The sequence below is a fragment of the Lagopus muta genome, chromosome 5 (assembly GCF_023343835.1).
Source record: "Lagopus muta isolate bLagMut1 chromosome 5, bLagMut1 primary, whole genome shotgun sequence".
NCBI classification, from domain to species: Eukaryota; Metazoa; Chordata; class Aves; order Galliformes; family Phasianidae; genus Lagopus; species Lagopus muta.
In genome coordinates this window covers 52,936,396-52,962,329 of record NC_064437.1, presented here as the reverse complement: position 1 = coordinate 52,962,329, position 25,934 = coordinate 52,936,396, and the positions used below count along the sequence as shown (strand labels likewise).

General features: G+C 44.2%; 1 protein-coding gene across 7 annotated transcripts in view; it reads left to right on the top strand.

Annotated features, from left to right (window-relative positions):
- The first annotated feature begins 339 nt into the window (after positions 1-339).
- LCOR (ligand dependent nuclear receptor corepressor) overlaps positions 340-25,934 on the top strand; it is a 71,278-nt gene continuing 45,683 nt past the window's right edge. For 2 of the 7 annotated variants that reach the window (XM_048944462.1, XM_048944468.1), the window contains exon 1: positions 340-456. In XM_048944462.1, coding sequence (XP_048800419.1) covers positions 360-456 — 97 coding nt within the window. In that variant the 5' untranslated portion in view covers positions 340-359. Of the gene's footprint in view, positions 457-15,059; positions 15,153-25,934 lie in introns of all 7 variants that reach the window. The other 5 variants (XM_048944464.1, XM_048944465.1, XM_048944463.1 and 2 more) reach the window with 5 other exon arrangements.

Here is a 25,934-nt window from a genome sequence, read left to right as displayed (position 1 = left end):
CGGCTGCAGCGGCGACCGCCCGCCGTCGCGTCCCTCGGACCCGCAGGGCCGGGCGCGGCGTCCGCCCGGGACGCGGCGCGAGAACGGCGCCCCCCCGCGGGGCCCGGCGGAGCCCCTCACGTGCGGTCGGACGGCGGGAGGCCGCGCGGGAGAACGCGCAGGCGCGCGGCGGGAAGGGGCCGGCGGCGGGGCGGGGCGGGGCGGGGCGGCGCCTGCGCGGCGCGGGGCGGCGGGGCGGGCGCCGAGGGCGGGTGGGCGTGGCGCGGCGCGGCGCGCGGCCCTTCCTTCCCGTCCCTGCCCCCCTGGCCGTGCCCGCCGCCGCCCCCACCCCCACCCCACCCCCGCCCGCCGCCCAGAAGATGGCGAGCCCGTGCGGGCGGCAGCAGTGCTCCATCGAGAGGCGCGGCGTCCGCCACCAGCTCGATTCGTGGCGACACAAGCTCATTCACTGTGTAGGTGAGGGACGGGCGGCGCGGCGGGGAGGCCGGGCCGGGCCCCGCGGCGGCAGCGGCGGCGGCGGAGGCGGCGAGGGAGGAAGAGGAGGGAGCGGCGGGGCCGCGGCCTGCGGGCCCTCCCCCGCTCTGCGGGCCGCCGCGAGGCGAGCGGCGCCGGGCCGGGCCCCGCCCTTCGGCGGGAGGGCGCCGCCCGGGGGTCCTGCCCTTTTGTGCGGCCCCTGTCAGCGCCTCGCCCGCTCCTCCCCGCCCGGCCCGGCCGCGGCCCCTTCAAACTTGTTTACGGGCGGGCCGGGCCGCGCCCGCCGCCGGGGAGCAGCCGCTGTCAGTGCCCGGGCGTGGGGCGAGGCGGGGGGCGGAAAGTTGCGGGTGGGCGCGGGGAGCCGCGGCTCAGGGCTGTGTGATTGCTTTCCTCCTTTTTGTTTTCCTTCCTTTAGTGTTATTTTTTTTCCCCCTCGTATTTTTTTTCCTTCTCACCGGGCGCGAACCCTCGTTTCATTTTTTACGTACGCGAACGCGGCCCTAAGCTCGCCGTAGGTAATCTGTAACGACGTTTGCAGATTCACTTCTGTTCCTTGTGCGCAGTTAAACCTCTTATTGTGGGTCGGCCCCGCGCCCTGCTTCATTACCGAGGATTTAAAGCACCATTTTTGGTTCCACCCGGAGCTGTGAGTGCTGCCGTGCAGGCACTGGGCTCCATACGTGCCTTAGTTTGTGTATATGGACCTGTGCGTTAGGTGCTTGTTAACTCCAGATTAATAGAAGCAATTAGCTTGCTTGGAGCATAAAGCAATCCAAGGGCAGCCTTTGCCTGAAGGTGTTGGGTCCTCCTTCCAGCCGGTTATTGATGTTTCTAGATCCAGTTTGCAGGGGTTCATCTTTATTTGAGCTGGTAACTTTGTCCTGTGAGGTGTTTTTTGTTGGCTTCCCTCTCTGCCTGAGCCGGATTGGCTTTACTTGTGTCTCCTTTTCTCATCTCCTCTTACCTTGCTGCTGGGATCACCTGTTCTCATCCTTTCTCAGCTCCCTGCTTGCAGCATGTCGTCTCATCTTCCCCTCTGTCCTGCTGCTTTGTGCTTGGGGCTGGGAGCCTCCAGCACTGCTGTCCTGTGGGTCGGAGCCTAATCAGAAAGCTGTGAGAAAGAAAGAGGGGACAGAGCACTTTCACCCTAATGCAAGGTCCGCAAACAGCAGCTCTGAAGCGCAAGAATTGCCTGTTCATTATGATGCTGCTTGGGAAAATCATGGGTAGCTGAAGAAGTTGGTCATCTGCAGACCTGAGGAGAACACGTTGTTGAAGTTCTTAGCAGCCCTAAGTATTAAAACTTAACATCAGTGCATCCTCCCCATCATTCAAACACTCCCTGTCCCACTTCCCTGAAGCCATTTAAATCGCCGTCTCCCAGAGGAGCTGCTTTCTCCTTTATCCCTTCCCTGCACTTAAATTTGATATACATTTGTTTCCCTGAAAGATTTCGCTCTGAAAGTCCCTCTGTGTGCTTAAACAAAAGGTGCTGCAGACACTGCTAAGCACAGACTTGCTTGGGATTTTCTTTTTTTTTTTTTTTTTTTTTTTTTTTTTTTGGAGATAAAGTACAATAACATTTTTAATAAAATAAAGTCCAAAGTTTAACAGTGCTGTGTGACTTTTATCTTGATGGCACTGTGTCATAAATAGTTTCAGCCTCAAATTGATCAGCTTTATGAGGTCTTGGGACCTGCCCTGTTCCTAGTATAGATCTTGCATAAATTGTTTGATGGTATAAGTGTGTTAATTGTTACCTATTTTTGTTGTTGAATTTTTTTTTCTTTTTCTTGGAGTTACTGAACGTTTATTGCACTACTCCAGGATACACAGATGGAATTATGCTGTTATCTTAACTGCTTGTTCCAAATACATCAGTGTCATTTTAAGTGGGTTTGGACAATGTTCTTTGAGGCTTATGGACTGGCCTGTTAAATGTGTGATGTGTTTTTTCACCTTGATCATTTTTAGAAGTCTTAAGAATTTCTCCCTGAGTGGGAGAAAAAAGAAAGGTAAAAATGAGGAGGTAAGGAATGGTAAAATTCTTATTCCTTCAGAAATACCAATTGCTGTCTAGTTCTGAAAGTAAATCTGAGATGCGTGGGGTTCTTTGAGTTAGCAGAGTTCCCTGAGAAGTGATATTTTAGCGCACAGCATGGTAGTCAGAAATCATGAAGCCTGTGCATTGAACTAGAGCATTTGGCTATAAAATATGGCTGAAGTAATTCGCTTTTCCCTCTTGTTTCTGCAATAGGCTGCCCTGCTGTGCTGGGGCTTCGTGACAGTTTGTCCAACTGAAGTTGTGCTCCCAAGAGGAGCAGAAACACAGCGGGATTGAAGAATAGCCTTTGCCCCCAGCGAGCCAATTCAGGGGGTCTGTGCTAGCAGAAATCACTGTCTTCTGGGGGAAATAAAGTCATCTGCCAGCACAGTGCTCTGAACTGGCTTGCTGAGGGGCCAAGCATGTACCTGTGCTAGCACAAGGATGAGGGTGAGAATGCATGGCTGATGGAGGGGAGAAGAGTGAGAGCACAGAGGGAGAGGTGCAGATCATCTGGAACTGTGACACAGTTGTGCCAGCACAGTTGTGGTGGGAGGCAGCTTAGGGAGCTGCTCTGGCTTCAACCTCCATTCCTCAGTGCGCATTTTAAGCCCCCATTTTCCTTTCTTTGTGGCTGGAGATGAGGTAACTGGTGGGGTACGTGGCGGTGCAGAAGAGGTTTCTCAGCTCACTGTGCAGTGCACTGGGCTGTCAAAGCACACAGTAGGGGTGGTGAGCAGCATCTCAATGCCCTCTTAGTATTGTGATTCTGGAGATGTGATCTACCAGGTGATAACTGTTTGATGTTCGCGTACCTGCTCTCTGGTCCAACCCCAAGTGTTAGTGTGTCTCTCTGTGTCCAAAAGCAGATGCCTAGATGTGAATGTATCTTGTGCTTTTTCTTTTTTTGTGTATGTGTCTATTTCTCTCCAAGCCTCCAGTCACTTGCTGTTCAGGCACTTGCTGAATTGGAAATGGATGGTGAGGTCACATCACTAAGGAGCAGAGAGTTTGATGGCAGAGAGAACCCACAGATTCCTGAAACCCTCCTGACAGCTTTTAGGCAGGCAGTAATGGCATTGCAGTGCTGTGTGGTTACTAGAGTGATAGTTTCAGGTATTCGCGTGCATTTCTACTAGCTGGTGATGCTTGGCCCTTTGTTAAATATTAGCTGTACTCCTAGAGACGCCCTGACTGAATTACAGCTTGTGCTGGGGGGAGGGAGAAAGGGAATGTGCTGGTTCTCCTTAGCTGTGATGCTGGTTTGCGTAACAAAATGATCTAAAAGGAAAACCTGCAGCACCCGCGTTAGGTTTCCAACCATCCTGAACTCTGTCAGTGTTTCATTGAGAGATTACTTCATCTTATTTTGACAGCTTATGCGTAAAGTCAGCTGAACGATTTCCACTTAGCTATTTCAAACAGTCCTTGTCGGCGATATCCTGCAACCCAAGCACCCGAATGGTGCCTGTTCCTGGACACCCGTTTGTTCAGTGTGGTCTTCCAGGGCTAAGGGCAAAAGTGTGGACTCCGTGGAGGAAATATGATGTATCAGGAAGTATTAGAAGTTAATATTAATCAAGTGAATGTGTATAACAGGGAATAATTCTGAAATCTTTATTGCATTTCCTTATCTTGGTGATTAGTTGGGTTAGTTCCAGCCGGTATTCTAGCTGATAGAAACTGGCTGCAGCTTCCAAATTACGGAGCAGTTAGCCCCATTATCTTTTAGAAGTTTAGAAGTAGGTTTAGAAGTAGGCTTGAAGCTCCGGGTTTTTAGTGTAGTTCTAGTTCAAAGGGCAGGCTGTATTTCTTTGATCCAAAATAAGAAAGGTTATTATAACCCTGATGGTGGTGGAAAATAGCAATAAAAACAAGTTAGCAGAAATCGGGCTGAAGTAAAAGTTTAAATATAGAGCCGATCTGCACTGGTGTCTGTCTCCGTGCCCACAGCAAATGTGTAAGTGGTGCTGTTTGCCTTATCTCAACCTGCATGTAGCGTCGATGCAGCTTGTGGCAATTTGCATTAATATAAATCTGTTGTACAGAAACTTTACAGTGTAGTAGCTAAAGGCTTGTGTGAGAAGATCTGCTCTGTGCACGTTTTTGCCTGTTTGCAGTAGGAATGCAGGGATGGAGAATTACTCTTCTGTGACAGTTATGCCAGGAAAAAAAAAATTGAGGCAGCTGTCATTTAAAAATAAAAATCTTTCGTTAAAAGGAATGAAACTTACAGCTTGATATTTAGTTCTGCTTTAAATGCTCAGGGAAGGATGGTGTGCATCTGAGAAGGTGAACTGCGGGGGACGAATCCAGATCTGTTTCAGATATCACTTCTGATTCTCCACGAATCACTTCAGGTTTACCCTCGTTTTTCTGTTTGTAAATGGGGAATAAGTGCTGCTCTGCTAGGGGCAGTACCAGCCAAACCAAAGCATGCTCAAGAAGTCCTGATGGTCGCTTTGTGTGGTGCCATCTTGCATTCTTCTGCTTGCTGTCAGATGAAATTTTGGACAAGGCCAAATGACTGGGTTTGTTTGGCATTTTAATGAAAGTCTGCTTTAATTTGTGCAAAGTAATGACTGTCACTGCAAGGTGGGAGGTTTCTTTCTTTAGACACGGACATCCTGCAGGAAGTACGGGTTCTTTTGCTTAATTTTTAACTAAGAACTTACGACACTCAGAGTCCATCTACTTTTAATAGATCTTCATCAAAATGAATTGCAGCACAAAATAGTCCAGCTCCATCTAGATGAAGTCTTTGTAGAATTTGCATACGTGAACCTCCCCGCACAAATGCATCCTACAGATGAGCAGTTCTGTGCTAGTTGCACCATTTAAGAAGATCCCCATGGGGCTGTTCAAATTCCTTAAGCCCCTTCTGACAGTTTGTGCCACATCCCAAAGTTACACTTCTGTACGCAGCAGTATTTGAGTTTACAGCTGCACTTTCGTAAAGGATGGATGATAAGAAATCAGCACTCCTTTGCTGAGGTGTGTAAATCTTTATCACACAGCTCTTAAATGTCTTAATGCTCTGCCATCTTAGGCTGACGAGCCTCGTGTGCAGTTTTTGTCTGAGAACCTGTGCTCTTCTGTTGCTAGTGGAACATAGCAAAGAGAATGCTCCCTACAGGTCCGTTTAGGCAAAGCTTTAGAAGAACAGGCATGTCATAGGGTCAGAGAGAGGTAGCCATCTCGTGCCGATGAAGGTAGAAATGACACTGCTGCAGCATTTCAAGTGGGACTTTCCAGTCTTCTGCCTTGCCCTCCTGTGCCTGCGTATTCTCACTGTTAAGAGTATGAGGCTTTGGTTCTGGAAGGTTACGTGGATGGACACTTTAATTCCCTGAGAAATACGAGGCTTCCAGGGTTGTCTGAGGACAGGTTAGACAAGTTGGTCTGGGCCAATCCAGGCTCTGCCTCTTGCCTGGCGGTGCTCGTTGTCGCTGAACAGAAGGCTCTGCAGAACCAGCCATCTTCTGGTGCTGCTGGGTGACCTGAATCTTCTCGCTTAGGAGTGAGGTGAGCACCCAGCTCGTCTGAAGCACTGTGTGGAATTGCATCTACAGGGTGAAGGGGAGGGAGCGGACACAGGACAGCCTCTTCCAACACCAATCAATTTTTGAGCCCTTCTTCTGTCTTTTAATGGCACTACAGACTGTGGTTATATTTGCCAGCAGAACCATGTGAGCGGGCTCAAATTGTACCCTTGTAATGCACATCTCTGTGTGGCCCTTAGTGATTCTGTGACCTGACTGCACCTGGCTGGGAAGCAGTTGATATTTTTTTTGTTTTGTGCCACAACGTTACAGGGGATGGAGAGGCAGAGAGTGATGTGTGACATCAGCCAAACCCACGTACAAGTCTTAAGTTGTCTTTCTTTGAGTGCTAATTTCTATGTGCATTATGTTCACTTGTGTGAAGCAGTTTCCCTGGTTCTGTCTCTCTTCAAAGCTCTGTGTCTCATTCCATGCTCACTCCCTAATAATGTGGGCTTTGCTTTCCCAGCCATGCTGGCTGCTCTTGTCCAGTACTCCCATTAATAAGTTACAGCTTTCTGCTGTCTCTCCCCAGGGTCTCTGCAGGCTTTTGGGGTTCCTTAGAGCTCCTTCTGATAAATCCATGTGGCCTCAGCTTCCTGTGGGAAATGTGAGAGCTTCAGCTTTTCTTTTTCTCTTGAAGAAACTTGTGGTAATTTTTTGTTATTGTCATTTTATGACTTTTGTTTTTGTTTGTCCTCAGAGCATTATCTCTTACCTCAGATTAAGCTTCTCTTCTGTGCTGCACATGGAAGTGCTCTTTTATGGAGAGTTGACAGAAACTCAGCTCTCCAAGCTGAGTAGGAGATTTAAGTTACACATCAACACTGCTTGCCCATTGAGATGAAGTGGAGGTTATGGTGCTCCAACGTTTCTGCAGGACATCGCTTCCTGTGTTGTAAAACTGCTATTAGACGAAGTCTCCATTCAATTTTTCCACTTCTGTTAAAGAGAAGAGAAAAGATGGTATTCCTGCTGCATTTTCTAGAAACGGCTGCAAAGTGGCTGCACAGGGAGGACTTGCAGGGAGACAAAGGATGCTCCTTATGCCCTGAGGACCATGATATTTTATGGAAGGGAGAAGGGACAAGAGCCTAGTATTCATTAACAAAGGAAGCTTTCAGAAGCTGAATCCAGCAGTGTGGAAAGATAGCAGAGGCCACCAGGCAATCTCTTAACTCTTGAGTTGAGTTTACTAATGAAAAATTTCCTGGTTCTCTTTGAACTTTCTTTTTTTAAAATAAATACATAATGTGTGCATTTCAGTATCTGGCTGGAGAATGGCATAGGTCAGTCTGCAGTGACCTTCCTCCCACCTCAGCTGCTGTTGGAGTTGGGTGGTAGTGGTCGTATTTCGGAAGTGGAGCAACCGACAGTAAGAAGAGGAAGATGTAATCAAGCTACAGAGTTGTTCACTTCTTGATTTCTTTTTTTTCTTTGGTTACGTTAACAGAAGGATGTGGAAGTTTCACCCCACAGCCTGCAGTTCCCCACACTGCTGCTTCCACAGTGCTGATGCTCTTCACGTCCTGGTGTTGGAGTCACTCGTGCTCAGCAGCTTGCTGTTGGGCTCCCACTGGAAGGCAGGCAGCACCTAACTGCATTACCTGTGTAACTCAACCTGAGATCTGCCTCCTGCCTTGCAAGGACAGGCTAGGCCTGCAGCTGTTCAACTTTCCAAAACAATTCATGTGCAAAAAACCTCTTGTGTACTCTGCCTGTGCTTAATGAACCAGCAACTGAACCAGCAGCCGTTTGGGTCAGTTTTGGGGTAGCCTCAGATGAGTGGGAGCAAGCAGCTTGTGCAGCTCAACCAGGAGTCTTGTGGCCAGAAGAGCCCCTTTTTGGCCTGTGTTTTGCAGGCTTGTTCTTCTGAAGAATATGTGTTGCAATATACAAAATGGATTGTGAGTAGGCCTTATTAGCTTTGTTTAAATGCTCCCAGCAAATGGGCTTGCTTGGCTTTGGCCTTCTTCTCGATGCATCCATTTATTTGTATGCTGTTTTGTCTGGTTTGTAAACCTGTGGAAGGTAGGCAGAGGTTATTGCAGACTTTGTCTCAGGTTTGATTGCCTTCTGGTTTAAGTTTTGTAATTGTGGCAGAAGTGATAAAAGCTGCTTTCTTGGTGGTCCTTTATGTAGCCTCATGAAGCATCTCTGCAAATGTGCTGTTGGATCATTGGAGTGAAGAATAATTTTTGCAGAGGTGATGTGTAGTAACTTCTATTTTACTCTGCAAAACCAAGAGAATAGAAGTGCATGGAAATCATTTTACTTCTTGACCTAAGGAAACTTAAAATCAATCTTCCTAAAGCAGTGGTTCCATTTACTTCCTTTAGAAAAGGAGGAGCGTATCTACCTCATCCCTTGCTTTCCATTGAATATTTTAAAGTGATCAGTAGAATTTAAGTGTTTGTGTGTGTGTGATACTGTAATATTTTGGGATTTCTCAGTTTTCTGTTTGTCTTTTTGAATAAAAAAGGGGCCCTCTGCTAGACCTTGCTTCCAAAACAGACAGTGAGAGAAACATCCTTTAAAAGAAGCATCTGCAGTTTCCTTTTGCTTCTAGTTTGTCAGTCTAATTGATCTCACTGCTAAGGAAGGGAAGTGCCCTTTGCTGGTTGGAAATGTCCATTGGAGGAGTTGTTCTCTTCAGCAGGAGGTGGAATGTTTCTCTGACCTCGGTGGTTATTCATCTGCATTCACCTGTAGCTTAGACAAAATTATAACTACAGTGCAGGCATTGCTGCTTCTCACTAAATGCTTACATACTGCCTGCAGTCTTTTTTCCTTATACTTCCCTGCCCTCGTTGTCATCCTGTGCATTCATACAGTGATGAAAAGCATCTTCTGGTACTGTATGCTAAGAGGACCTAGTTCTCACATGTTACAGGAGTATTTTTGTAAACCCTTCACAAAATCTGGGCCCTCTGCAGTTTTCCTGGAGCGATGCACAGTGATCTGGGAGCGGGCAACTTCAGTGCTGTGTTGAGACAGGCCTTGCTGAGGCCTTTTGGATAACGCGCGCTTGGATTCAGCAGGAATGCTGTGTTTATCTCTTGAACAAGCCTAAACTGTCGAGAGAACTTTGTTTTGCCAGGGCTCTCTCAAGTCACTGATTTTCAACCTGGAGCTGGCAAGAAGCAACTGTGGAAAAACAATCCTAGTGCCAGCAGTGTGAGTTGTGTGGGGTCTTCGTGTTTTTCAGGAGCCCGTGGTTAGAAAAATTACTGTCTTAAATGATTTGTAAACAAAGGCTGCTTTCTTTTCCAAAGTGGCTGGAGGTATCAGATGATATTTAGTCATCTGTTAGATTAGGCTTGAACTTTCTTTCCTTTCTCTTCCCATGTTTAGCTATTTTGAAGTCAATTTTATCAAAAAATGGGTATCACTAAAGAGGATCATCCTGGAAGACCTCAGATTGAAAGCTAACTTGTGGAAAAAGGTTGGAATGGAATTACGTAGGTCTGTTTAAGTACTGCACTGCCTGTAATCAAGGCTTCTGTATTCTTTCCCTTCCAAGAGTTGTGCTGCAAAGGCCAAATTCCTGCTACAGAACCTGAAGAGTTCATTAGTACTCCCTGGCAGGGCTGTGAATGAAATGTAGAACACATAGGCTCCAGTGCATGCTGGTGTAGTGTCAGCACCACATGTTGGCCGATACTCAGAAACAAAAGATAAACTGCCCTTCTGGCCTCAAGAAGGGTGATTTATTTATTTTAATGGGCAGAGTATGCTAGAAGCACAGTAAGGACAGGAAGCCGTTTGGTAATCCCCACGTTTGTTGCTCTTCTGGGCACCAAAGCCCAAGTCGCACTCATCCTGTCCTCTCCTGCAGCTCACTCTATTTTACTGGAACCGTAGCTGAGCTCACAGACTGAGTGCAATAACAGTACAAAATTGAATGTAGAGTTCAGAGGTTACTCCGTTCAGCAAGTTACTCAGTTTCAAATTAGATTAAAAATTGACTTTGCAAGTTAAAGATGGTGCAGAATGGTAGTCCATCCTGCCATGGAGGCTCCTTGCCTGTAACAAACAGATCGGTTCTTGTACCCAAATCATCTGTTTGCCTGTGACTAATCTTGAATACATATCTTCCTGCTGCTTGTACTTTGAACTGAATTCTGTGCTTCCAAATGAGAAGAGCACATAGGACTTGCAATTTTTTTTCTACCCCAGGTAGCCCAGGGACTACTGTGTTAGGAAATGCCTTATGCAGCTCGTGTGTTCTGAGTGATGGAGGGGAAGGCACGCAGGGAGAAGTCGGTCACAGCTTTTTGGTCTATACTTACTGGCATGTTGATGAACTTTAGCAGCTAAATGCACTTGTGATGACACCTCACAAACTTCAGAAAGTAAGCAGTTATATTTGGAAACTTTTCATTTGGGTTTTTCGGCACTGAAACTACTAAGCCTACTTTAAAAAAAAAAAAAGTCTTTGTGAAAATGTTAGCTCCCAGGAAACCAGCCTGTCCTTCCTGCATGCTTGTGGGCATTTCAGCATCCTAACTGTACAGCCTGCTTGAGGTCTTCTCCTTTCTCTCTTTCATCCAGTACTGAAACTCAGAGGGCTTTGCTTTGCTGTAAGGGAAGAGGAGAAATAGTTCTTTCATGCTCAGTCTCAGGGAAGAGGTGAGTGATTTTCCTGATCTCATCTTTAAAGCAGACAGGTCTGAGCTCTCAGCATGCCATGGTGCTGCCTAGAAGGGTTTTTACGGTTCAGTCTAAGCAGCACACAGAGCTAATTGCAGAGCTGGTTTCTACTGGCAGACTTACAGGGTTAAGAGTGTTGAATTTATAGCCTAGTTGTGAGATTCTGTTGTTTGTGGCAGAGCTTTCTTTTAAAAATAACTCTTGCTCTGAACACTGCGATTCGCTGCCCCTTAGTTTTGCCCATGCATTTGTACCTGGCTCTGTTTGTAAACCGGGTCTGAAGTGTCTCTGAGCTGCCTTCCTTTGCAGGGGCTGTGGGAGGGCATGGGTACCAGCTGGAGCTTGGCTGCTGGGTGGGCTGTCCTGGGCAGGGATCCCTTCCTCAGGGCAGGAGCAGTCTTGCTGCTGGCAGTCCGTGCTCAGCATGGTGTTAGGAGCAAAAGCAGGTTTGGTTGTTCTTGGGTTCGTGATCTTTCACTTTGAGTGGCCTCACTGAAGTCGTAAGCTTACACTAATTTTTGGGAATAGCATGCAGAATGCTTGTCTGCAGCCTTTGGATCTCCTTGGTGATGCATTCTTTTACTCAGGTGGCTCCTCCCCGTTATCTTGGTGTGAGGGGGGGAGGATGAGACAGCTCTGAGATAATAGGCATCGGAGCATTGGGGTATCCCAGGAGTCCTTCCTCTAGGAACCAGTGAAGGAAAGTGAAAAGCTCTCTAAAACCAGGTCTCTTGGAAATTCACCATTAGCAAAAGTGGGGGTCAAACTTCACAAAAATGCTTTTAGGAGGGGAGATAAGTGTCAATAGCTGTGCAGCTACCTGGTTTGTTTGCATCCACTGAAGGACAAAGGTGCATCTGGGGCAAAATCAGAAGTTTTTGTTCTGCTTCTGGCATAAGTGGGCTGTGAGTACCATGCTGAATGGTATAGTTTAGCTGGGAGCTTTGTCTGAAATCCAGAAAAGAAAGACGGGGAGGTCAGCCAGAGCAACAGGTGCTGTGCTTTGTGTTTTGTTGTTGTTTTTTGGTGTTAGCTTAGAAAGCCTCATAGAGATGATTTGGAAAAAGCTGTTCTAAAGCCTTATTGTCTTCAATTCCTGAGTTACGGTTAGGGCAACATAGGGCTGCATCAGAAAACCTCTATTTTTTTGGACAAACTACATCAGAAAATGGTCCTTGAGAATACTTGATAGAACACAGTGTTGGCTGTTGAGCTAGAAGCTGTTCTTTTTCCAAGCTAAACATAGTGCTATCTTTTTTTAAACAAACAAACAAACAAAACTAGATTATATTACAGTAATAAAAGCAACTCAGTAGAAAGTTAAGTTTCTGAAAAGGAATGGAATCATTCTCTGAGGCATCGCTGTTTTGCTGGAAAATACCAAAATATGTTGGACATTTACCTTAGGGTGCATCAGCTCCAATCAGTATCTGCAGAAGATGCTACAAGCAAAATTCAATGTACTTTTTTTTAGGTAAGGGGGAGGGATGTGTCTGAGTCACCTTACACCAAGCAACTGTAATAATGCATTTCAGCATGACTGAGGAAACTGCAAATCCACCTGCAGGCCTTGCTGAAGTGTGAATTTGCGTTGCGTTCATGTTAGGTGCAGGTCTGGGCAGTAACTTGGACACTGATTTCTGATAAATAACAATGTTTATGTTACTTAGCCTTAATGAGCAATATGGGAAGTTACAGATAGAAAATCCTTCAGGAAAAGTCTTTGTCCTGTGACAGGAAAATAGCAAGCATGCAGGCAATGTGTAACACAAGCAGATTTTCCCGTGACAACGATTTGTGGTACCGATCCCTGAACCACCTTGTCGTGTTGCCTTGCAAATGCGAGATGAGTGAGCATCTAGGGGGTGGAGAGGATGAGTGGGATCAGCCCTGTCAGCGGAGAGGTGGATTTATTGTGGATGGAAGTGCCAGGTAATCGGCAATAGTAGCCTCGTGACATTGAAGGCATTGTGGAGTTCCTCGTAGCGGTAGCCTTCAGTTAGCAGTGATCCATCTTCTGGGAACTCTAGATAAGTGAGCTGTGCAATTTTGAGCAGTCTTACTGTGCTTTTCATAGTTAACTTACGCACTGCATTTTGTACGCATGTATTTTGCTGCTTTTGTGGTTTTTTTTTGCCCTTCCTTTAAAGCACTTGAGCTGGACAAGCTTCATTTTGGTGCCTTGCCTAGTGCATGTGCATCAAATTGCAGTACGTCCCAGTGAGTAGATAAATCTTTAATCCACTGTGTTGATTTTAATAACATTAATAGGAAATTGTAGACAAATGATACTATAATGAAGATGTTAGAATCATCATCACCCATTGTCAACAAAAAGTAGCTTCCAGAGATCAAACCAGCTGAATCTCACTGTCTTTATGTCCCCTTGTAGGATGTCATAGGGATTTCTTCATTCTGGTTCGCACAGAACAATGGTAATCTTCTCTCTAACCCAAAAGTAGAAGGCCTCGTTGCCTTCTGTTGGACTTTGTGACGTGTGCTGTAGGATCTCCAATAGGAACCTGAGCCTGGTCTGTTTGCCTGGTCTCAGCACACACCAAGAGCTCCTGCAGCGTGTGCTGCGTCTGGCTCCAGCTCCTCTTTTTTTTTTTTTTCCCTCATGCAGTCCTGTATCTTCACTGGAATATTTGGGTCCCATGCTTTTCATGTGCTTTGAATCCAAAGGCTTGACTAGAATTTGCCTCTATGTGCTTTGTCTCATGCTGGCACTGATCTTTCAAAAGGGATGACAGGTAAATACATAGTCCATGTGTCTATGTGCAAAAAGGACAGGATTAATTTTGGTTATGTCCTAAGTTTTGCATTTTCCTACAGTGCATGGAGCTCTTCCACGAGACAGTGTGAGTCTCAGCTCTGACCTGCGCTCCTGCTTTAAAATGTGCTGCAGTACTGTTACGTTCTGTGTGGCCCTGGGTTGGAATCTCCATTAAAAACGGGAGAATGAGCAGTTTGTCAAAGATAGGGGAGAGCAGGAAGGACCGTTTCTTTGTTCTTGCCATCACATCACAAACAGAAGCTGTAGGATGCCATAGGATGACTTGCCTCAGAAATCACTTAGCTTAGCAGTTGTCAAGAGGAGGCAGGAGGGAAAGCCTTCAGTCTCCTGTTTGGATGTGATGATGGTGTGCAAACTGAAGCATAGATCTCCATGTGGAGCTTGTTCTAAAAGGCAGTGACATGATAGGCAGAAATATGGCTTCTATTGAAAGGGGTTTTTTGTTCTTTTGTGGTGTTTTTTTTTCTTTTTCCTTCCTTTCCCATTTTGATCTGCGGATTGCCCTGGGTATAGAGCGCTTGGTTCTTCACCGAAACCTTGTTACTGAGGGTAACAAGTCCTGCAAAACTAACTCTGTTCTGTTTATTTGGAATGAAGTAGAGTAGATGTTCTGCAGTTGGTTTGCAGTTGGTGTCTGGAAGCCTTCCTGAAGAGCAAAGGCTTTGACAGTCCTCAGAAATGCACACCGGTTACTTAACTTGCTGCGCTTGACCTTAGGAGGTGCAGGGGAGAAGGAAGGCTCTTGAAGGCCATCAACGGGAGGAAAGAGCCAACTCTGCCTTTAGCTTGACCCTACAGCTGGGTAGTGCAGGCGTCCGCTGCCACGGACGAGTGGAAATCCTTGTTGTCAGAAAAGTAACTTGAAGGCTGAAGCGAAGGGTAAAAGGTTTTAATTCTCTTCTTGCGAGTGGTTGAACTAGCTGTTTAGGTTTCTTTGCTCGGGGACCACATGAATAAATCTGAACAATGCAAGGCTGAGTTGCACCTGTAAGAATGGATTCATTTTGTTAGCTTCCTCCTGTTCGTGCACAAAGCCTCGCGCAGCAGAAGTACTGGAAAAACCTGCTGCGTAGGCTTATGCTAACCGTATGTTAACTTTGCTTAAAAAAAAAATTAAACCCTACCTCCTGCAGAACTTGATTTGCCATTGAGAAGAGCTTTCCACTTGCTGGGAGTGAAGGGGAATTTTTCGGTCCCTGGCAATTGTGTTAGGAAATGGCTATTGTTACCGACTCAAAAGACTGTAGAAAGAACTTTAATTTCCCTGCTCTGTTTGATGCTTCTGCAACTCCAAACTGTTTTTCACTGCAAATATTCAGCTGACTGTCCGCTGTTGCTGCTTCTAGGTTTCTTTCATTTTACTCTTTCCTCCTGTATCCCCCACCTTTCCTCTCCATCGAGTGTTTGAAGTTATTTTCCATGAGATTTTTGTTTCAAAGCTGACTTTGTTTTCTCTTCAGGGCATTGATGTATTCGCTAATGTTTGCAACATCTCCGAACATAGTATCCTCTGTGAATTAACTAACATGCTGTTTACCCTTTCTTCCAGATCCAGTTTCTGATCCTACTTCCACATTTGGGAGTATGCAAGGGACAAACGCATCTCTTTGCGTAGCTTGACTGGATATCCCAAGACTAGGATGTTAGTATACTTAAACCATTTTTTGCATTAAAATGTTGCCAGTATCTTAATTGCACGTAGATTATTTTTTTGAAATGTAATTAGCTTTATTGGCGTTATGCATATTCAGAAGCCTGCTGGTAGGAACAGTTTTTCTGCAGTCTGACTGCTGCTTATTGATGACTTCAAAATGGGTGCAGGAGAAGGAAGAATTTCCTGGTTGCCTTTGAAACGAGCCAGCTTTATTTAGTGTTACAGCTCTAGTGTTCATTCTTGAAAATCTTGGCTCTTTGTCTAATGAGATTAACTGTAGGTTAATCCAGGAACATACACAGTCTTTAGACCGTGTTCAAGATATTTATGAAAGTCCACTTCAGACTTCTGAATGAGTGAACACAAGCCTAGGAGAGATTTTGAAATAGTCAACTATCTGTAGAAATACTTGCATCAGGTAACTGTAAGATTTTGCACGCTGTATTTCTATATATATATTATATACCTATATTTTTAATCCTCATATTGCAGGTTATGTTACTCTGGAACTTGTAAGGAACTAATTATCTGGATGAGTAAAACCCTATGCTAAGATGTTTGTTGCAGAATTGATAGCACAGCTACCTTTAAAATGCATTTTGTGATTGTGTAGTTATTGTAAAACGAGAGATTGCATGCTTTCTGTTATGTAAGCAATTATCTGGTGGTAATTATCAGCTCAATGATTAAGAAGTCAGTGTTAAACTCGTGTGCTATTTTTAAAATATGTATTTTTGAGTTGATCACTTCTTGGAATGTCTTGTATTCAAGTTATGACCATTTACTGGAATTATTTATTGAAGCTCTACTGTAAGCAACTACTTAAATGACTGAAGTGAACAAGATGCTGATGGCAATCCTCACTGTGTAGCTGTGGATTCTGCAGGTTCCTCTGCAGGCTTTGTTTTCCCATGAGCTTCTGTTCTTGTCCCCCTTTAAAAGAAGGGACCTCTCTCTTGGTATGGTTTGAATTTCTTTTGTTAAAGCTCTTACCAGTATTTTTGGCTGACACGTTGAATTAATTGGTTACAGTTTCTGTGTTTTCATGTCTGCTGTCCAGCTTTGTGTGAGGATGATAAATTTGGGTAAGACTGCAGTTCTTCCTTGGCTTAGTTACTGCTGGCAGATGTTCTCTGAAGACCACGTGCTTGAGAAGTGCAGTGTTTTGCAACACTTTGGTATTTTGCTGCGTTCAGTTTCCATGGTCAGTTCCTTCACTCACCCTGCTGGTGCTACTCCAGTGGTTCTATGGGAAAGCAAGTTGTGTTCTCTTTCAAGTTTTCAAGGGAACTCAAGGTTCATTAAGTCCTATTGGTTATTTTAATTTCATAAAATCTGGAGCACTGCGTGTGTTAGAAGTCTGATATTCCTTGAGCGTGGAGACATTTCTGGTATTGAAGAACACTTACGAAACATTGGCTGTAGAGAAGTAACCTGCAGAGGTGTGAAACTGATGGTAGTGGTGAGTAGGCTACGTGTGTGAAGTTATCTTTGCTTCTTGCCCTTGCTGTCTCTGGCAATTCCTTGTTCTTTCTTCATGTTGTGTTTGTTCATTACATGTGTGTGATACTCTCATTTAATAATACATAATAAAATTATGTGTAAATAATCCTGTAGGGAAGAATGCACTTCAGGGAAGATGGTTGCAAAGCCTCACAGATGTGAGGTTACTTTGCAGCTTTGAATATCGGAGTGCCACTCTGGCCTTGAAATCATTTAGAAGCAGATGATTTGCATGTAAGCAGCAGAAGCAGTTTGTATCAAATTCCTCCACTGTTTATACAGTTGTCCTGCTGGCAGCTCCTAGCCAGGGATTAGGAAATCCATTTATGGGATTCTTTTCTTCAGGGATTGTCCAGAAGTTACAAAAAAAAAAAAAGCAAAACAAAACTGCTTTGGATACCATAGAAGTGGATGGTGACCCTGATCTGAAGAGCTGAAGCTTTTCCAGTGAAGCAGAAGCAGCAGTGTTCCTGTTGTTTCTTCATACTGAGGTTGTTACAGATGTTTCGGTCTTTGCTGAATCCAGATGCACAGCATGGTGTGGAATACCAAGCTTGAGAAGCTTTGTTGGTGTATTACCTGGAAAACTGAATTCAGATTTTGAACAGTTTGTGGTAGGTGGCTTCTTAGAAAGCTGAGTGTGCAGCCAGTTTGCATTCAGTATCTTACCACCAGAGAATCATTTGAAGATCTGCCGCACATCCTGAACAGGGCCTTCATTCTTTGAGCAGACCTGAGGCAGTAACCCATCCACTAAGACTTCTTTTTATTGAGATTCCAGCTGCAAAATGGAAACGATTGCTGTTTGGGAAGGCTGACCTGCAGATGTCTCTTTGTTGATGTTCCTGAATAGAAACCCCCTAATTTGGTTAACTGTGAGTATATTGGAGATTCTGCTGTAGTTTGAGTTTCAGAAACATAGAGTATGGAAGCTTAGCGGGACTGCTGCCTCCTCTCAGGTTCAGATTGCACATGTTGCTTTCAAGCATCAAACTTCAACTGGAAGGAAAATAAGAGTTGTGAGAAGGATGGGGCTGCCTCAAGCCAGGTACTGTGGGTAACATGACTTTCTGAATTACAGAAATCTGATTGTCAGAATAAGAGGCGTGATGGAGACTGAGCTTTGTCAAACTGCATAGAACTACTTGGATTGGTGGAGACTTAACGATGATAGTAGGAGCTGAAAGTGATGCATGTGTGACTCATCTAAGTGCAACTGAAACTGTTAAATATGCTGGTAGTCACCAAATTCACTGTAGTTGCCCAGGAAAAGATACTTGGATGTAACTTTGGTATCTTATGGCCATCATAAGGAGTGTTTCCTCTGTCGTGTTACTTCTGCATCAACCCAGGTGTGAAGATTTTTGTTCTGAATGTGATCCTCAGTTCTGGTCCAGTACCTGTTTCACACATCAGTCTCCCACCTGAAGAAGACCATCCCACAACAAGAAAGTCAAGTGGAGGTCTTGATTTCAGCAGTGTTGTTATCTCAGATGTCCTTGGTCCCGCCACTTGTTCCTGCTGGCATAACTGGACTACAGCAGGAAATTGTTTCTGTCTAGAAATAATGCAGGGGGAAAAAGAAAGGTGTTTTTTCTTCCTTTTTTTCTTCTGTATGCGCTTGTTCAGTTGTTTATATTGCCAGTGAAAGGGGAAAAGTGTGGATAGAAACAAGAACAACGTTAAGCATCTTATCTTCTATCCAGTGTTGCTGTCAAGGAGGAAGAAAAACTCGCTGTAATCCCACTTGTAGTAAAATGCAAAATACCCTGCAGAAACTGGGTGCCTCTCCCATGAAGCATATCTGCAGGAATAGCTTATGGAACTGATGATGTGTGTCTGAAGCTGAAAGGTTAGTAAGAATTGCTGTGTGAAATGATGGCAAACACCGCGTCTCAGTGAGAAGTGAGAGAGATTTATTGGTGACTTTCTTTGAGGAGAATTTCCACTGAACACCAAAGGTCAGACTTTCATCACTCCTTACTGCAAGTTTCTTGTATCTCTGTGTAGGTTTTCCTTTTCAAAAGAAAGCTCCCTGCTCCTGGTAATGCTCCCTCACATCTGGCAATTTCAGTTCCCACAGCTTATTTCAGCACCAGAAGTTTGGCTGCTATAACTTCTCCTTATGAAGTTGTCAGCAGCCCTGCTTACTTCTCAACATCTGGAGGAGGGTCAGGGCTCCAGCTTCTTTGTTACAGTGGTGCAACCTCAGGTGTTCGGTGAAGGAGGAGGAGGAGTATTTCTGCCCTGTTTGTTTTTCCTGGCAGGAGAGTGACTGTGCTCTGTATGAGTTACAGTGTGCTTACTTTGTACCATTGTGCTTTTGCTACTGTTATGCTACGGGCCCTGAAGCTGGCTGGGTTCTTAGGCTCAGCAGCGCTCCCTTTGTGTTTGCTGCTTGCTTGGTGGGCGCACAGATGCATCACTTAAGGTACATTTTGAAACACAATTCCAGCTCTGACAACTTGTAAGTTACAGAACACAGTATCACAATGTCTTTTGGTGTTACCAACCTTTTCTCCGTGTATGGATTTGTTTTTAATTATTTAATTTAAGGTGAATAGCTTCCCTTCTGCCCCCACTTCTAATGATCCTGCCTTGTTTCTGTTAGCTGCCTGGAACACCCAACGATTTCACCTAAATCATCATTTCTGCCCCAGTTGAGACTGAACCATCGGTCTGAAAGGGCTAGGGATTCTTTCCAGAGTTTCTGGGAAGCCTTAAGATGTCAGGTGTACTTTACTGTAGTCAAGATACAGCTTTGTTTCTGTGATGGAGATCCTTCTCACTATTGTTGTAGTAAAACAATCACTTGACTTGATAAAGTGGTGTATCCTTGCATGTCTTAAGAATTGTCAGGAAGCTGTCAGTTAGCTGGAGTCAGAAGGCCTATTCTTCATTGGGGCAATTATGTAATGGCTTACCCAGAGGTTCCTTTAGCATAACATAGACTCTTACAGTCACAGATAACAGAGTCAAATGGCTCTTGGCTTACCTGTAAGATAAAAGCTGCCTCTCAGTTCAGAAGCATTCAGCAAACTTTCACGGGTCCTTGCCATTTCCTGATCATCATCACATTTTAAATGATGGGTGATGCAACTATACTTAGTTTTCTAAGTGGAATCAAGCTTCCAGTCCACTTTGCAGACTTTGTATGTATTTGAATCTCTGCCTTTGTCATAGAGATAGAGACGGTGAAGGACTGTGTATAACCTGGGATCAAGACATAGGAAGAGATACAATGCATTGAGCTAAGCTAGTAATAAATGATGATGTAACTGATCTGTTTAAAAAAAGGTAAAACTAAGACACACTCCAAATGTTTTCTGGAGCACAATGATGGTTTAATAGATGCTTTTGCTGCTGGTGGTCTGTGTTTAGGTGGGTTCAGCAGCTTGTGCCTACCCTTCCTGGGCTGTTTTCTAGCTGAATTGTTTCATCTGCTCTGGTTTCACAGGGTGGCTCCCTTGCAGACAGAATGATGTGGGTCAGCATGGAGTTGCTAGGAGAAGGGAACCTGTTTAAATAGGAATGCTGGGAAATATGAAATAGAGCTATTGTCGCAGTCAGTTTAACTGGCATGCTTCTGTACCACACCAATACTCTGCTTGTGGCAGTCTGTTCCTTGCCTGCACACCTGACTTTGTGGCATGGACATTACTGTGGCCTCATGAAATGAAGCAGAGCAGTGAACTGACCCTGCTGTCTCTTCTGTGTGAGGTACTTTCCAGTCAGAGCAATTCCATCTACTGGCAGGCTGTTACTACCCTGTGCTGGGATAGCATGATGTATGGAGGCAAATGCTGGTAGGTAGTGATGTCCCTCTAATTTTGTCTGGCAGTGAAACCCTAACAGCTTGTCTGTGCTGGATAGGAAAAAATTGCTTTAAGATTGAGAAATGTTTGGGATTCTGACAAACTTCTGTTCTCTGATGTTTTGTGCTATTGAGTGCTCATTCTTGGGTAATTTGGCTCTTTGGATCTGTTAAACTTGTTGGTAGAGTTTCTCTCCATTGGAAGTTGCATCTGGTTATCTGAAACTTCACACTTGGAAGTCAAAGAAAAAAGAGCACAATTTTTGAATTGAGGTAGATCTCAGAAAATAAAAATGAGCAGTGTATGGTTTTTACTGAGTTGTGTGCTGCCACTGAGAGAGCTGCCTTTACTTCAGGAGGAAATGGTAACTGGGTAGTTATCTTTCTGTGATGTCTGTGTGCTCTGCTTTATTTCCCAGAGTAATAAAATGCAAGTATGCACATGGAAACACTTCAGATTTATGCCCTGCCTTGCTGGTGAGTGGCGATGGGGGAGACCAGGCTGTCTTTTAGTAAAGCTGGCAGTCTGCAGCTGACTTGGAAACCAAGAGCCCAGCACCCCGACCTGATCTACCAGCCAGATTAACGGTGCAGTATGTGCACAATGGAGGGTCTTCCCAGCCCTGCAAATCTATGTGGCAGTTCAAACTCAGAGCAACTGCTGTAGCTTGAGGGTGGCGTTGAGACAGCCATGGTGAGAAATCTTCATCTTGTCTTGAATTCTGCATACCTTAATGTTATTCTTGGCTTGGTAACAAATCCCAGAAAACCCCATCGGGTAGGGGTCAGGAGATGATCCATGTTACACCATTTGTGCTTTTGAGCAAGCTTTATAACTTATCCCTTCTGTTTATTTTATTGGGTTTTTCCTTTTCTGTTTTTCTTCTGTGAATGATTTTTCTCTTGCTGTGAGTGGTGAGCTCTCTACCATAACAGTGCTAATGTTGCATTCTAGAGAAGACCTATTTCAGTTTCTTGCACCACAAAACTGCTCAATAAGCAGTTTATTCTGCCTCTCAGTTCTCTCCGTACAGCAAGAGGGATGCACCTTCTTTCAGGTGCATCTTCTAGGAGATCTGTCATGGCTCTTTCCTGTTGTGAAGGCACGAGCTTTGTGGCTCTGTTGATGGATACATAGCTGTCTTACTGCCATGCTTAGCTCATTAACTTTTAAATGCCTTACTGCAAGTTTGATGTCCATCAGAGGAAATGCACTTAGGCTTGATTCTCAAAGGAAAAGGAATTGCTTGAAAGGGATGCTTGAAGAGAAGAACAGGGCTGGCCTGCTGCAACTTCTTCAGTAAATCTTCAGTCCAGTGGTGGAACGAGAAGGAAGTCTGGCAGAATGGGTGGTCAGAAGCACTTGATATCAGCAGTATTTCTCTACTGCCTGAGAAGTTCTTTGTCCCTTTTTTTTTTCCCCCAGCTTCCTACTATGGTAAGGTAAGGTAACAGTGAAGGGCTGTTGGACAGAACACGAGCCTTGTTGGCTTCTTCATGAAGCTTACCTCCTGGAGAAGCTGTTTTTCAGTGGAAAATGTGTTAGGGCAGGAGGATTTTGAGCTTCAAGGGCCTCAGCCAATGATACTGCATACTTTGTTTTGTGTTCCAAGGTCTTGTAGTACAATCAGAGAGCTAAGTGTGGTCATACAGGGCTTGGTTGCACTCCTCCTTCTCAACAGTTCCTACCTAAGCGTCCTTCAGCAGGTTGTTCTGTGTGCACGTGTCTGTTCTTACAGAACCAGGTTACTGGTGTGTAAGGTCCCTGGAAAGCCATTGTGTTTACAAAAGCATCTGTTGTCTTTGAAGCAAGGATGTCTACAGTGAGTTCCCGAGAAGTGGAACTTCATTAACAAAAATGCAGAAATGTTGACTTAGAAAAACTAAAGCATTTCAGCAGTTGTTCCCCAGGAAGCAGAGATAAAGTTGTTTTCACTCATAGTTTAATCTGACTCCATTCAGATAAAAAGATTTCTCATCATAGGTGAGAAATGTGGACGTTCCTTTATTCGAGCAGCAAAGCAACTTGAATAATTATATGTATGTCCTGAGACTTGGTGTATATTAATAACTGTCCTGTGACTTTTTTCCCCCTCCCTTGTTGCTTGGTCTTGCCTTTCTATTAAGATGCTTGTGACTGAAATGTTCAAGTTTAATAGATTTTTGTCCTAAAAGGGACAGAATTCCCGTGTTGCACATGGATTGTAGGGTTTTTTTTTTTTTTTTGAATTAATTTCTGCCTCAAATCCCATAGCTGTGGATAAATATATCCAGTCTTGACCAGAAAATCTTGGCACGAGAAATCCAATAAAAGCTTGATATGCTGGTAGTGACTGCTTCCTGCTCATTGATGAGATCCCAGATGTTATGAATGTAAGTAGGGGCAGAGTACAGAGGGAATGTTGGTGGTCAGCCTGTGCTTCCCAAAGTGCCACAGCCAGGGCCCTCGCCCAGGGAAAGCCTTGTGCTGGTCGTGTGCTGGGCTCTGTCTTGGTGTGCCCGTGTAAAACTGAGGGTGCCTTACATCTGGCTGAGCTTGACCAGCTTTCAGTTTTAGCCACTGGATCTCATCATGTCTTTCAGAAGCCATTTGCTCTTTTCTCTAGATTTGTTTTCTGGCCTCCACTATCTTTCCCCTTCCAAAGCAGTCTTTGATTGCATTTACTTTGCTGAGCAGCCCAAGTGACCTGGCTCCTTTGCTATTTACTGCTCTTCCCATCTTTGTATCTCCTGCAGATTTCATGACTGCTTTCTTCCAAGCCAGTGACCAAAATATTGAATGGCACAGGGCCAAGGTTCGATACCTGATGGACCTCAGTGCAGTAATTTCCCATTGACGTAACATTTCAGGAACTGTCACTTAATTTTAATCTATGTGTATTGGGCTGATTTTTATTTTTTGGTTGGTTACAGTCAAAATATTTGGTAATGTGCCAAAAATGTTTCATGTATTTGATAGCATTATAGCAAATCTGTTACTGCTAATCACACTTCCAGGTTTGTAACATTAACATTAGATACTTTTCATGAGCCCACATTGACTGACACCATTTCTACTGTTAACTCCTTAGTGAGCTGTTCTGTGGATCTTGAAAACCTTTAGCAAGTTGAAACCTCAGTACCTGTGTGCTCAGTGTTTTGTCATTTCAGAGGGATAACCATTTTTCCATTAAAAAAAGAACAAACAACAACAAGCAAGCAAAGAAACAAAATAAATCACCCACCTCAATAGTATTTGAAGGCGTTTAACTGAGGAGTGTGAAATAACTGATAGGTTTTGTAGCTGTGCCGTTCTATTGAAGGTTTATGTACCACCATATTCTTACAGACTTCTTAAAGCTAATATGCATAAATGCCTTCTTTTTGGTTTCATATTTGCTTACCTTAAATCCACGTGGATCTCTTTGCTCAGACCTTTGTAACGCTTCTGGGTTTTGACGTGTTCTCTACATTCCTCTGCTGCTCCTCCAGCCTGTTGACTGTGACTGTAAGAGTAAAGAGGAGACTATTTATTTTTAAGTAATACATTATTTCTTTTCTTGGTCATCTTTAACAATGTAAGTAGTAGCAAACAGTGAAGGCAAACTGTAGCCCTTTTATTTTCTTTACTGCTCTCGGATCTGGCTCCTGTTAAGTGGTTTATGCCTTACTGCTTTGACAAATTATGTGCATCTTATGTAGAGAGTATTAAATAACGTGTTTAAGCTGTGCTGTTTCAAGAGGAAAAAAGCTTTGTTTGAGAAGCAAAACTCATGACGACCGTGTCAGTGACAGCCCAGAAATGTACCCACACCTCCTGGCCGTCTCTGGCTTTTAAGGGGGAGAATGTGTGTTTGGTTAATCCATGCAGCCAGTGAAGTCCTCTCCTCAATCATCAGCTTCTCCAATAGCTTCTCTGGGAGCCTGGTAGCTTCTCAAGAGAGAGTCAATGGAAGAACTCTCTTCTGTAAGGCAGAAGGCAGTGTGAAGCTCCAACTGGATCTCTTCAAGGCTTGAAGATAAGCTGTTGTGGTCTTAAACTGTGAGCCAGTAAGCTTCATTTAAAGTTTATATTTGTGCCTTGAAGTGTTTGGTTAAAGGAGAGAGGATGAAAGTGTCAGAAAAGATGAAAATGAAGTAGTGAAATTTGACCATGCAGGAAACTGAATGCTCAACTTTCTTTCAGTTGGATTTTCTGTACAGTTTGAAAATGGCACATCCATATTCTGATTATTTTTTTTTTGTCAGAAGATATTTTAAAGAATAGAGTTCCTCAAATACTGCTTTACTTTTAGAGCCAATAATTGCCAAATTGTAAATAATGCATGTAATTATCTGTGAATTTAACAGCATATTCCACCTCTGCTTCAATACAAAGAGTTTTCTTTGTTCTCCTGGTTTCTTTTTAATTTTTTTTTTTAATTTTGCCAACTCTCCATTTGCTGCAAAGCCTACTAAGATGGAAAGCTTTTTTTTTCTAAAGCTTTGCTGATGTTTCATTTTTATAGAAAGTATATACATAATAATTTTTACACAGGCACCCAAAATATGTTTTTTCTTTTAGTGGGTCACTAGGAACATAAAAGTTAAAAGCGTGGCTGCTTTAATTGTGGTGCTGGAAAGCGGAAGCCCCTAAAATCTTGGTGTCTTTCCCCCTTTTGCCCTGGTGCCATTCAGTTGTCCTGCCCCTGTCCCACTGGCCCCGCTGGGAAGGTTGAGGCGCTGAAGTGCAGATGATGGAATTTAGGAATTTAGCAGAGGCAGCCATGTTGATTTGTGTTCCACTTGAAATGCAGGAAAATATCATCTGCCAAATGGACAATCGGTGGGAAATGTTCTTTTCGAGCTTCTAACAGTAGTGACAATGGAGAGAAAAATACTACAAAAAGTAGCAGCTCCTTTTTCAAGATTTTGTTTTCGATGTATTATGCATGATGAGCCACACAGAGTGCACAGTTGTTCTTTTGGAGCCCTAAGTGAGTGAGCATTACGAGGCAGGGCTTAGATTGTCCTTACTGCATTGCACCTTGCGTTTGGGGGGAACAGGGCTTGGCTTCGCGGCAATTTCACCAGTCTTTAGTATAATTTTTGAATACATTCATGCTTCCCTTATTTGCCTTTTTTAATGTCAAGCATTGCACATAAGATGTTCTGCTGTTGCTATGCAACTGCTAAATCCAATATTTAATATTAATAAAAACCGAGTGGCATTAGCATCACTGAGAACAGTGGGCTAGCAAACTATGATTGTACAACATCCAAGCTGTAGAACTTGGCAGGGACTTCAGTGTGCGATTGCGTGCATGGCAAACTGTGGGGCATGAGTCACTGGCGGTTACTATTTTAAGAGTGGTGAGTTTGAGTAAAATTCTGAGCTCCCTTGATTTTTATTTATTTATATATGCGCTCTATTTTGAACAGAAAGATGAGGCGTGAGGTTGGTTGGCTGTTTCATTTCAGGTACGAGTTCGGAG